This window comes from Aulonocara sp. 'chitande type north' Nkhata Bay, linkage group LG22 (genome assembly GCF_057382095.1).
Source record: "Aulonocara sp. 'chitande type north' Nkhata Bay isolate Kocher_YH1m ecotype deep benthic linkage group LG22, A_spYH_male_GT1.1, whole genome shotgun sequence".
In the NCBI taxonomy this organism is placed as follows: domain Eukaryota; kingdom Metazoa; phylum Chordata; class Actinopteri; order Cichliformes; family Cichlidae; genus Aulonocara; species Aulonocara sp. 'chitande type north' Nkhata Bay.
Genome location: NC_141364.1, coordinates 1,350,333 through 1,363,088, shown reverse-complemented (window position 1 = coordinate 1,363,088; position 12,756 = coordinate 1,350,333). Strand labels below are relative to the sequence as shown.

Below are 12,756 nucleotides of genomic sequence, written 5' to 3'. Positions count from 1 at the left end.
CAGGAGACACTTATTAATCAGTGCAAAAAGACTTTATTTATGATAAGCTCAGTGTTGAGATTGTAGACATCACTATATTTTTAATATCAGTCCTCTGATCACACAAGTTTGGAACACACAAACATCAGGAAAACATTTAACAACTTCTCTCTGATAGATATAAATAAATAAATAAAACCATAATAAATAAGAATAAATATATGATTAAACATTTGGTTACTTAAACATTTCAAATGGTCACAGGTACTTCAGTTTGTTGCTTCATTTGGAGGATGTGAACTTAAGAAATGTTAAAAACATGATCTGAGTACATGTGACGACAGAGCCAGAACTACTGTAAGGAAGCTGATGTTGTTGAGAATAGCAGAGGAGGTGGTTGTTGCTGTCGCTGCAGTTATGGTTGTTGAAGCAGCTGTAGTTGTTGTCGCGGCAGTTTTGGTTGTTGTTGGAACAGTTGTGGTTGTTGTTGCTGCGGTTGTTGTTGAAGCAGCTGCAGTTGTTGTCGCGGCAGTTGTGGTTATTGTCGGAACAGCTGTAGTTGTTGTTGCTGCAGTTGTGATTGTTGTTGGAGCAGCTGTGGTTGTTGTTGCTGCAGTTGTGATTGTTGTTGGAGCAGCTGTGGTTGTTGTCGCTGCAGTTGTGATTGTTGTTGGAGCAGCTGTGGTTGTTGTCACTGCAGATGTGGTTGTTGTCGCTACAACTGTGGTTGTTGTTGGAGCAGTTGTAGTTGTTGTCGCCGCAACTGTGGTTGTTGTTGGAGCAGCTGTAGTTGTTGTCGCTGCAGTTGTGGTTGTTGTTGGAGCAGCTGTGGTTGTTGTCGCTGCAACTGTGGTTGTTGTTGGAGCAGCTGTAGTTGTTGTCGCTGCAGTTGTGGTTGTTGTTGGAGCAGCTGTTGTTGTTGTCGCTGCAACTGTGGTTGTTGTCGCTGCAACTGTGGTTGTTGTCGCTGCAACTGTGGTTGTTGTTGGAGCAGCTGTAGTTGTTGTTGTTGGAACTGCAGTTGTGGTTGTTGGAGCAGCAGTTGTGGTTGTTGTTGGGGCAGATGTAGTTGTTGTCGCTGCAACTGTGGTTGTTGTTGGAGCAGCTGTGGTTGTTGTCGGAGGAGCTGTGGTTGTTGTCGCTGCAGTTGTGGTTGTTGTTGGAGCAGCTGTGGTTGTTGTCGCTGCAACTGTGGTTGTTGTCGGAGCAGCTGCAGTTGTTGTCGCTGCAGTTGTGGTTGTTGTTGGAGCAGCTGTGGTTGTTGTCGCTGCAGCTGTGGTTGTTGTCGGAGCAGCTGTGGTTGTTGTTGGAGCAGCTGTGGTTGTTGTTGGAGCAGCTGTGGTTGTTGTCGCTGCAGTTGTGGTTGTTGTCGCTGCAGTTGTGGTTGTTGTTGGAGCAGTTGTGGTTGTTGTTGGAGCAGTTGTGGTTGTTGTTGGAGCAGTTGTAGTTGTTGTCGCGGCAGCTGTGGTTGTTGTTGGAGGAGGTGTGGTTGTTGTTGGAGCAGCTGTAGTTGTTGTCGCTGCAGTTGTGGTTGTTGTTGGAGCAGCTGAGGTTGTTGTCGCTGCAACTGTGGTTGTTGTCGCTGCAACTGTGGTTGTTGTTGGAGCAGCTGTAGTTGTTGTTGTTGGAGCAGCAGTTGTGGTTGTTGGAGCAGCAGTTGTGGTTGTTGGAGCAGCAGTTGTGGTTGTTGGAGCAGCAGTTGTGGTTGTTGTCGCTGCAACTGTGGTTGTTGTTGGAGGAACTGTGGTTGTTGTTGGAGCAGTTGTGGTTGTTGTCGCTGCAACTGTGGTTGTTGTTGGAGCAGCTGTAGTTGTTGTCGCTGCAGTTGTGGTTGTTGTTGGAGCAGCTGTGGTTGTTGTCGCTGCAACTGTGGTTGTTGTTGGAGCAGCTGTAGTTGTTGTCGCTGCAGTTGTGGTTGTTGTTGGAGCAGTTGTAGTTGTTGTTGGAGCAGTTGTAGTTGTTGTCGCTGCAGTTGTGGTTGTTGTTGGAGCAGTTGTAGTTGTTGTCACGGCAGCTGTGGTTGTTGTTGGAGGAGCTGTGGTTGTTGTTGGAGGAGCTGTGGTTGTTGTTGGAGCAGCTGTGGTTGTTGTTGGAGCAGTTGTAGTTGTTGTCGCTGCAACTGTGGTTGTTGTCGCTGCAACTGTGGTTGTTGTCGCTGCAACTGTGGTTGTTGTTGGAGCAGCTGTGGTTGTTGTCGCGGCAGCTGTGGTTGTTGTCGCTGCAACTGTGGTTGTTGTTGGAGCAGCTGTAGTTGTTGTTGTTGGAACTGCAGTTGTGGTTGTTGGAGCAGCAGTTGTGGTTGTTGTTGGGGCAGATGTAGTTGTTGTCGCTGCAACTGTGGTTGTTGTTGGAGCAGCTGTGGTTGTTGTTGGAGGAGCTGTGGTTGTTGTCGCTGCAGTTGTGGTTGTTGTTGGAGCAGCTGTGGTTGTTGTCGCTGCAACTGTGGTTGTTGTCGGAGCAGCTGCAGTTGTTGTCGCTGCAGTTGTGGTTGTTGTTGGAGCAGCTGTGGTTGTTGTCGCTGCAGCTGTGGTTGTTGTCGGAGCAGCTGTGGTTGTTGTTGGAGCAGCTGTGGTTGTTGTTGGAGCAGCTGTGGTTGTTGTCACTGCAGTTGTGGTTGTTGTCGCTGCAGTTGTGGTTGTTGTTGGAGCAGTTGTGGTTGTTGTTGGAGCAGTTGTGGTTGTTGTTGGAGCAGTTGTAGTTGTTGTCGCGGCAGCTGTGGTTGTTGTTGGAGGAGGTGTGGTTGTTGTTGGAGCAGCTGTAGTTGTTGTCGCTGCAGTTGTGGTTGTTGTTGGAGCAGCTGAGGTTGTTGTCGCTGCAACTGTGGTTGTTGTCGCTGCAACTGTGGTTGTTGTTGGAGCAGCTGTAGTTGTTGTTGTTGGAGCAGCAGTTGTGGTTGTTGGAGCAGCAGTTGTGGTTGTTGTCGCTGCAACTGTGGTTGTTGTTGGAGGAACTGTGGTTGTTGTTGGAGCAGTTGTGGTTGTTGTCGCTGCAGTTGTGGTTGTTGTTGGAGCAGCTGTGGTTGTTGTCGCTGCAACTGTGGTTGTTGTTGGAGCAGCTGTAGTTGTTGTCGCTGCAGTTGTGGTTGTTGTTGGAGCAGTTGTAGTTGTTGTTGGAGCAGTTGTAGTTGTTGTCGCTGCAGTTGTGGTTGTTGTTGGAGCAGTTGTAGTTGTTGTCACGGCAGCTGTGGTTGTTGTTGGAGGAGCTGTGGTTGTTGTTGGAGGAGCTGTGGTTGTTGTTGGAGCAGCTGTGGTTGTTGTTGGAGCAGCTGTGGTTTTTGTTGGAGCAGTTGTAGTTGTTGTCGCTGCAACTGTGGTTGTTGTCGCTGCAACTGTGGTTGTTGTCGCTGCAACTGTGGTTGTTGTTGGAGCAGCTGTGGTTGTTGTCGCGGCAGCTGTGGTTGTTGTTGGAGCAGCTGTGGTTGTTGTCGCGGCAGCTGTGGTTGTTGTTGGAGGAGCTGTGGTTGTTGTTGGAGGAGCTGTAGTTGTTGTTGGAGCAGTTGTAGTTGTTGTTGGAGCAGTTGTAGTTGTTGTTGGAGCAACTGTGGTTGTTGTTGGAGCAACTGTGGTTGTTGTCGCTGCAACTGTGGTTGTTGTCGCTGCAACTGTGGTTGTTGTCGCTGCAACTGTGGTTGTTGTTGGAGGAGCTGTGGTTGTTGTTGGAGGAGCTGTGGTTGTTGTTGGAGCAGCTGTAGTTGTTGTTGGAGCAGTTGTAGTTGTTGTCGCTGCAACTGTGGTTGTTGTTGGAGCAGCTGTAGTTGTTGTTGGAGCAGTTGTAGTTGTTGTCGCTGCAGTTGTGGTTGTTGTTGGAGCAGCTGTGGTTGTTGTCGCTGCAGCTGTGGTTGTTGTCGCTGCAACTGTGGTTGTTGTCGCTGCAACTGTGGTTGTTGTTGGAGCAGCTGTAGTTGTTGTTGTTGGAACTGCAGTTGTGGTTGTTGGAACTGCAGTTGTGGTTGTTGGAGCAGCAGTTGTGGTTGTTGTTGGAGCAGCAGTTGTGGTTGTTGTTGGGGCAGATGTAGTTGTTGTCGCTGCAACTGTGGTTGTTGTTGGAGCAACTGTGGTTGTTGTTGGAGCAGTTGTAGTTGTTGTCGCTGCAACTGTGGTTGTTGTTGGAGGAGCTGTGGTTGTTGTTGGAGCAACTGTGGTTGTTGTTGGAGCAACTGTGGTTGTTGTTGGAGCAGTTGTAGTTGTTGTCGCTGCAACTGTGGTTGTTGTTGGAGCAACTGTGGTTGTTGTTGGAGCAGTTGTAGTTGTTGTCGCTGCAACTGTGGTTGTTGTTGGAGGAGCTGTGGTTGTTGTTGGAGCAACTGTGGTTGTTGTTGGAGCAACTGTGGTTGTTGTTGGAGCAGTTGTAGTTGTTGTCGCTGCAACTGTGGTTGTTGTTGGAGCAGTTGTAGTTGTTGTCGCGGCAGCTGTGGTTGTTGTTGGAGGAGCTGTGGTTGTTGTTGGAGCAGCTGTAGTTGTTGTTGGAGCAGTTGTAGTTGTTGTCGCTGCAACTGTGGTTGTTGTTGGAGCAGTTGTAGTTGTTGTCGCTGCAACTGTGGTTGTTGTTGGAGCAACTGTGGTTGTTGTTGGAGCAGTTGTAGTTGTTGTTGGAGCAACTGTGGTTGTTGTTGGAGCAACTGTGGTTGTTGTTGGAGCAGCTGTGGTTGTTGTTGGAGGAGCTGTGGTTGTTGTCGCTGCAACTGTGGTTGTTGTTGGAGCAGTTGTAGTTGTTGTCGCTGCAACTGTGGTTGTTGTTGGAGCAGCTGTAGTTGTTGTTGGAGCAGCTGTGGTTGTTGTCGCTGCAACTGTGGTTGTTGTTGGAGCAGCTGTAGTTGTTGTCGCTTCAGTTGTAGTTGTTGTCGCTGCAGTTGTGGTTGTTGTTGGAGAAGCTGTGGTTGTTGTTGGAGCATTTGTAGTTGTTGTCGCGGCAGCTGTGGTTGTTGTTGGAGGAGCTGTGGTTGTTGTTGGAGCAGCTGTAGTTGTTGTTGGAGCAGTTGTAGTTGTTGTCGCTGCAACTGTGGTTGTTGTTGGAGCAACTGTGGTTGTTGTTGGAGCAGCTGTAGTTGTTGTCGCTGCAGTTGTGGTTGTTGTTGGAGAAGCTGTGGTTGTTGTTGGAGCATTTGTAGTTGTTGTTGGAGCAGTTGTAGTTGTTGTCGCTGCAACTGTGGTTGTTGTTGGAGCAGCTGTGGTTGTTGTTGGAGCAGCTGTGGTTGTTGTTGGAGCAGCTGTAGTTGTTGTTGGAGCAGTTGTAGTTGTTGTCGCTGCAACTGTGGTTGTTGTTGGAGCAGTTGTAGTTGTTGTCGCTGCAACTGTGGTTGTTGTTGGAGCAGCTGTAGTTGTTGTTGGAGCAGTTGTAGTTGTTGTCGCTGCAACTGTGGTTGTTGTTGGAGCAGCTGTAGTTGTTGTTGGAGCAGCTGTAGTTGTTGTTGGAGCAGCTGTAGTTGTTGTTGGAGCAGCTGTAGTTGTTGTCGGAGCAGCTGTGGTTGTTGTCGCTGCAACTGTGGTTGTTGTCGCTGCAACTGTGGTTGTTGTTGGAGCAGCTGTGGTTGTTGTTGGAGCAGCTGTGGTTGTTGTTGGAGCAGCTGTGGTTGTTGTCGCTGCAACTGTGGTTGTTGTTGGAGCAGCTGTGGTTGTTGTTGGAGCAGCTGTGGTTGTTGTCGCTGCAACTGTGGTTGTTGTTGGAGCAGCTGTAGTTGTTGTCGCTGCAGTTGTGGTTGTTGTTGGAGCAGCTGTGGTTGTTGTCGCTGCAACTGTGGTTGTTGTTGGAGAAGCTGTAGTTGTTGTCGCTGCAGTTGTGGTTGTTGTTGGAGCAGCTGTGGTTGTTGTCGCTGCAACTGTGGTTGTTGTTGGAGCAATTGTAGTTGTTGTCGCTGCAACTGTGGTTGTTGTTGGAGCAGCTGTAGTTGTTGTTGGAGCAGTTGTAGTTGTTGTTGGAGCAGTTGTAGTTGTTGTCGCTGCAACTGTGGTTGTTGTTGGAGCAGCTGTGGTTGTTGTTGGAGAAGCTGTGGTTGTTGTTGGAGCAACTGTGGTTGTTGTTGGAGCAGTTGTAGTTGTTGTCGCTGCAACTGTGGTTGTTGTTGGAGCAACTGTGGTTGTTGTTGGAGGAGCTGTGGTTGTTGTTGGAGGAGCTGTGGTTGTTGTTGGAGGAGCTGTAGTTGTTGTCGCTGCAACTGTGGTTGTTGTTGGAGCAGCTGTAGTTGTTGTCGCTGCAGTTGTGGTTGTTGTTGGAGCAGCTGTGGTTGTTGTCGCTGCAACTGTGGTTGTTGTTGGAGCAGCTGTAGTTGTTGTCGCTGCAGTTGTGGTTGTTGTTGGAGCAGCTGTGGTTGTTGTCGCTGCAACTGTGGTTGTTGTTGGAGCAACTGTGGTTGTTGTTGGAGCAGCTGTAGTTGTTGTTGGAGCAGTTGTAGTTATTGTCGCTGCAACTGTGGTTGTTGTTGGAGCAACTGTGGTTGTTGTTGGAGCAGCTGTAGTTGTTGTCGCTGCAGTTGTGGTTGTTGTTGGAGAAGCTGTGGTTGTTGTTGGAGCATTTGTAGTTGTTGTTGGAGCAGTTGTAGTTGTTGTCGCTGCAACTGTGGTTGTTGTTGGAGCAGCTGTGGTTGTTGTTGGAGCAGCTGTGGTTGTTGTTGGAGCAGCTGTAGTTGTTGTTGGAGCAGTTGTAGTTGTTGTCGCTGCAACTGTGGTTGTTGTTGGAGCAACTGTGGTTGTTGTTGGAGCAGTTGTAGTTGTTGTCGCTGCAACTGTGGTTGTTGTTGGAGCAGCTGTAGTTGTTGTTGGAGCAGTTGTAGTTGTTGTCGCTGCAACTGTGGTTGTTGTTGGAGCAGCTGTAGTTGTTGTTGGAGCAGCTGTAGTTGTTGTTGGAGCAGCTGTAGTTGTTGTCGGAGCAGCTGTGGTTGTTGTCGCTGCAACTGTGGTTGTTGTCGCTGCAACTGTGGTTGTTGTTGGAGCAGCTGTGGTTGTTGTTGGAGCAGCTGTGGTTGTTGTTGGAGCAGCTGTGGTTGTTGTCGCTGCAACTGTGGTTGTTGTTGGAGCAGCTGTGGTTGTTGTTGGAGCAGCTGTGGTTGTTGTCGCTGCAACTGTGGTTGTTGTTGGAGCAGCTGTAGTTGTTGTCGCTGCAGTTGTGGTTGTTGTTGGAGCAGCTGTGGTTGTTGTCGCTGCAACTGTGGTTGTTGTTGGAGAAGCTGTAGTTGTTGTCGCTGCAGTTGTGGTTGTTGTTGGAGCAGCTGTGGTTGTTGTCGCTGCAACTGTGGTTGTTGTTGGAGCAATTGTAGTTGTTGTCGCTGCAACTGTGGTTGTTGTTGGAGCAGCTGTAGTTGTTGTTGGAGCAGTTGTAGTTGTTGTTGGAGCAGTTGTAGTTGTTGTCGCTGCAACTGTGGTTGTTGTTGGAGCAGCTGTGGTTGTTGTTGGAGAAGCTGTGGTTGTTGTTGGAGCAACTGTGGTTGTTGTTGGAGCAGTTGTAGTTGTTGTCGCTGCAACTGTGGTTGTTGTTGGAGCAACTGTGGTTGTTGTTGGAGGAGCTGTGGTTGTTGTTGGAGGAGCTGTGGTTGTTGTTGGAGGAGCTGTAGTTGTTGTCGCTGCAACTGTGGTTGTTGTTGGAGCAGCTGTAGTTGTTGTCGCTGCAGTTGTGGTTGTTGTTGGAGCAGCTGTGGTTGTTGTCGCTGCAACTGTGGTTGTTGTTGGAGCAGCTGTAGTTGTTGTCGCTGCAGTTGTGGTTGTTGTTGGAGCAGCTGTGGTTGTTGTCGCTGCAACTGTGGTTGTTGTTGGAGCAACTGTGGTTGTTGTTGGAGCAGCTGTAGTTGTTGTTGGAGCAGTTGTAGTTATTGTCGCTGCAACTGTGGTTGTTGTTGGAGCAACTGTGGTTGTTGTTGGAGCAGTTGTAGTTGTTGTCGCTGCAACTGTTGTTGTTGTTGGAGCAACTGTGGTTGTTGTCGCTGCAGTTGTGGTTGTTGTTGGAGCAGCTGTGGTTGTTGTCGCTGCAACTGTGGTTGTTGTTGGAGGAGCTGTGGTTGTTGTTGGAGCAACTGTAGTTGTTGTTGTAGCAGTTGTAGTTGTTGTCGCTGCAACTGTGGTTGTTGTTGGAGCAGCTGTAGTTGTTGTCGCTGCAGTTGTGGTTGTTGTTGGAGCAGCTGTGGTTGTTGTCGCTGCAACTGTGGTTGTTGTTGGAGCAGCTGTAGTTGTTGTCGCTGCAGTTGTGGTTGTTGTTGGAGCAGCTGTGGTTGTTGTCGCTGCAACTGTGGTTGTTGTTGGAGAAGCTGTGGTTGTTGTTGGAGCAGTTGTAGTTGTTGTCGCTGCAACTGTGGTTGTTGTTGGAGCAACTGTGGTTGTTGTTGGAGCAGCTGTGGTTGTTGTTGGAGCAGATGTGGTTGTTGTCGCAGCTGTGGTTGTTGTCGCAGCACTTGTGGTTGTTGTTGGTGCAGCTGTGGTTGTTGTTGCTGCAGCTGTGGTTGTTGTTGGAGCAGCTGTGGTTGTTGTTGGAGGAGCTGTGGTTGTTGTTGGAGCAGTTGTAGTTGTTGTCGGAGCAGTTGTAGTTGTTGTCGCTGCAACTGTGGTTGTTGTTGGAGCAGCTGTAGTTGTTGTCACTGCAGTTGTGGTTGTTGTTGGAGCAGCTGTGGTTGTTGTCCCTGTAGCTGTGGTTGTTGTTGTTGGAACAGCTGTAGTTGTTGTTGGAACAGCTGTGGTTGTTGTCGCTGCAGATGTGGTTGTTGTTGCTGCAGCTGTGGTTGTTGTCGCTGCAGATGTGGTTGTTGTCGCTGCGTTGCAGCAGGCTGTGTAGAGAATCTTACGTCATTTTCATATTTCATCACATTAACCACATCTTTATGAATAGGAAATTCTTTGACAAATTATTTTTTTTCCTACCAACAACAAGAAGAACGATGACAAACATCTTGGCGATCATGGTGATGCTGATTTTCTGCTCCTGTCTCTGAAAATAAAAATTCACTGTGGTTATTATGATTTAAAGAAAGCATTATTCCTACAATTGCCTTAATTAAGCTTTCTAAAGTTATCTTGAAAAGAAGTTTGAGATCTAAAACCCATAATATAAAAAAGTTCCTATTCAATTACATAATTTAAAATATAGATTTTTTTTCTATAGTACTGTCTTTGTGATAGTCCACATCTCTCAACGAGGTGCTTGTACACGCAAAAGCAACAAGAAGAAATTAAGAAATCATGAAGGAAAGGCTCTGACTATCATGACCTCATTGTTCCTGACTGTAAATCAGAGCATAAGAAAACACTTGATGTTTATAGTGTTAATCAACTCCAATATAATCACTCACCCATTAAATCTATCTATCTATCTATCTATCTATCTATCTATCTATCTATCTATATATCTATCTATCTATCTATCTACCTACCTACCTACCTACCTACCTACCTGTGTGTGAGAATGTGTCATATATTATTTATCAAGGGTAATAGCAAAAAACAAAACAAAAACAGAAGCATAAAAAAACCTTCAGAACTTTAAGATAAACACAACCCAACACAACAAATTGCTGCCTAAATTACACCATATGTTGCCAAAAGATCATTTCCAGAAATAAATCTATCAATTCATCTTAAATTCACATGTAGATGTCAGATATATATTTAATATTAGGGTTACTTACATAGTATTTCTTTGCTTGTAAGTCGTCCACTGCAGTGAAAGAAAGTGATGTTCTCTGACTTCATCTCCTCTTTTTATAATCAGCCAACATGAACCTGAGGACAAATATGTGCAGGTGGAGTAATGGTAGTTATCGTCATGGTTTAAGGTGTGTGCACTAAACTTTTATTTACCTGCATCTCTCTCCTATTGTCCTCCTGAAACAGTCATCACTTTAATTTTAGCACTTACACACACACAGACACACACACACATATTTGTGACATGTTTTGACGTGAGCTTCGACATTTTCTCTGTGTGACTATGACTACATTTATGTGATTGTATCTTTATGGCTACATTAGGACTCTATGTGGTCCATAAAAGATGACCATTTTGGATAATAAAATCTGACAGAAGAAAACAAATATTCAGTGATTAGTTTTGGATTAACTAAATCTCACAACTGGCTGACTAGATTTAGACGGAGAATCAACATTTACAGGTTGGTGGTGCTCGGTGGGCAGTCAGCGTCCACATCAAAATAACTCTGATTTCTCTCTTTTTTGTCTTTTCTTTTACACACATTCTAAATATTACTGGTTCATTTACTTGAAATGAAGAAGTTTTCATCAATGGAAATAAGAAGTCAGTTTTAAAGGCATTCTTGCGAGTTGGGAGCTTGCTTTCATTTTCCTCTTGCAACACTTAATGCAGGAAGTCATTCCTCAGTTATCAGAGACACAAGGTGAGACCCGACTAAAAGACACTTACACACTTGTGCTGTAATAAACAAGACCTGAAAATGCTGACTGAGCCTCTCAGTTAATCAGACAACTACATACCATACTCATGTATCAGTTAAAATGGAGGTTTAATGCATTTCAGCATTATCTTCACTTTTTAGACCTGAATCTTCAAATATACACAGGTAAGAGAAAGTGAGGGTAAAGGATTCTTGCAATCTAAGGTCTTTAAAGGTGTAAACTTGTATTTCTCCAAGCTCAATTCTCAGGCGCTTAAGCAGAGTAGCTGGAATAGAAATAATTAAGTCCTTTATTTAAATGGGATTTTTTTTTAGAACACATGGTACATACGTGTGTTGTGATGTTTGTGCGTCAGGATAAGATTTGTTGTGACGTAGTTGCCTATGGTGCATCCTCAATACTCAGTAGTGACATGTTGTCTCTTGTTTGATAGATATGTGGCATTCCTCAGGGAAGACTCCACCACCTCGAGAATGTGGAAAATGCTTTGAGTTATTTGTGTACCCCAGTTCTAGTTCTGTTAACACACAGGAGACTAAATAATGAGGTGTGGTTGAAGGTTTAGGTAACTAGAAGCAACTTCAGTTTCATGCTTCCAAAACCACACCACATATGACTGAGTCAGCATCACTAGAAAAACAGGAGTAGTCACAGTATACTTTTCTAACCTGCTGACATACTGCTGTTCATCCCTATGTCTCTAAAGAACTAAGAAAATCAGGTACGGGCACTCCATACAGTGGAAAGACTCCAAACTAATTTAATGATCAAATTCCAACTTGTAGTTGGTGTTGCATGCTAAAAAATGCATACATTTATATTAAATAAGAGGGTGGAGGCCATCCAGTGTGACAGTTGTAGGTTGAAGCCAAAGGAACAGCTACAACAAGACATTTGTTGTTATATCAGGGAATCAAGTACTTCTGATTTGAGGCTCTTTTTCACAGCAGATACAGTATCCAGATTCATATGGAACATTATTAACAAGATAACTAACTTCTGTGGGAGCAGCTTTCAGGTAGCTTTTCTGCTCTGTGTTGGTACAGGGCATTGAAAATGCTAACAGTGGGTGAATTATATCCTTAAGCTCAGTTACAGCACTCTCAGACAGACATCTACTGTGATGAAGTCTATTCCCCACTGCTGTGTAACCCATTCACTCAAAAGAGGGTTCTCAGGAAATACTATTAAATCTTCAGTTTCTCGTTCAGTTTTTCATCTTGTAACAAAATGCTGTTTTTGTGGTGACTCCTCCAGTTGAACATCTGAGGATTTTTCACCTGCATATGTGTAGGTTGTGATGTCTGGTGGATATTTCAGGGTTGGTGTCGCGACAGAAAGCAGCAGCCATCCGCTGATGTGAGAAAACAAACACACAGATCATTGCTGTTCCACTAACGTCTTGTCACACTTTTGAAATGCTTCTCTGCCACAAGAAGCAGCTTATTAAAAGGTCACACAGGTTATGTTTAGGTGTGATGGGCAAATCCCAAACATTCAGTAATGCGCTGACTCCTGTTTGATGGATGTGGTGCATTCCTCAGAGAGCAAGAATCAAAGAGAAAAGTCTTAATATTAACAATGATCAACACCAACAGCATATTCAAAACAAGCCCTCAGATACATAAAAATACGCTGTAAAAAGTTTTTAACTGCTTTCATGGTTCAAGATTGATGAGCTACAACACAATGGGGGAGCCAAGATGACAGGTCAGGTGGGAGATGTTGAGAGTGCACTTGGGGCTTGGTACCTACCAAGAATCATTGAGTGCGAGAAGAACTGACCTGAAAGATAGGATCTTGGCGAAGCTTGCAACCTGGACCCTCCATAGCTGGTTACCACCGACATCACGACGAGGAAGCTCCTGACTATGCGTGGAGGATTTCACCCCAAGTCCAGCACCCTGACACTGTACACTAAGCGGAAGAAGGTGGCAGGGGACTGGTGAGTGTCGGCACCACAGTCGAGGATGAAACGGCTTGTTTTGTTAATCCACACCACGTTTTGGTCTGCGTTTGAGTCCTCCTCTGCAACACATACGGTCTGCCCCAGTCAGACCGTGACAGTGACAGCACATTTGCAATGTTAATCAAGCTGTAAACTGACTACTTTACATTTTATCAAAGTGTCATATCATCAATGTTGTCCCATGAAATGATGTAAAAAAATATTTACAAAAATGTGAGGGGTGAACTCAATTTCGTGAGATAATGTATATATGAACATGTTTTTTGGTTATGAATCAAGAAGACGAATAATCAAAGAATAATTTTAAAATATGGTTCTACTAAAAAGAGAGAAATCAGAGTTATTTTGATGTGGACGCTGACTGCCCACCGAGCACCACCAACCTGTAAATGTTGATTCTCCGTCTAAATCTAGTCAGCCAGTTGTGAGATTTAGTTAATCCAAAACTAATCACCGAATATT

The 12,756-nt window shown here is 45.5% G+C and overlaps 2 protein-coding genes across 2 annotated transcripts; both read right to left on the bottom strand.

The window, feature by feature from the left end:
• Positions 1–53: 53 nt before the first annotated feature.
• LOC147303119 (uncharacterized) lies at positions 54–9,600 on the bottom strand. Its single transcript, XM_086280965.1, has 6 exons — positions 9,581–9,600; positions 8,817–8,883; positions 8,354–8,722; positions 6,506–8,167; positions 5,387–5,959; positions 54–382 (listed from the first exon to the last, which is right to left on the bottom strand). The coding sequence occupies exons 2-6, from the start codon at positions 8,854–8,856 to the stop codon at positions 291–293; spliced, it is 2,736 nt and encodes a 911-aa protein (XP_086137091.1). The 5' UTR covers positions 8,857–8,883; positions 9,581–9,600; the 3' UTR covers positions 54–290.
• Positions 518–4,607, bottom strand: LOC147303120 (uncharacterized; the record flags this gene model as incomplete). Its single annotated transcript, XM_086280094.1, has 2 exons — positions 518–547; positions 3,708–4,607. Coding segments are annotated over 2 exons (930 nt in total), but the record flags the coding sequence as incomplete, so codon positions are not given.
• Positions 9,601–12,756: the final 3,156 nt, after the last annotated feature.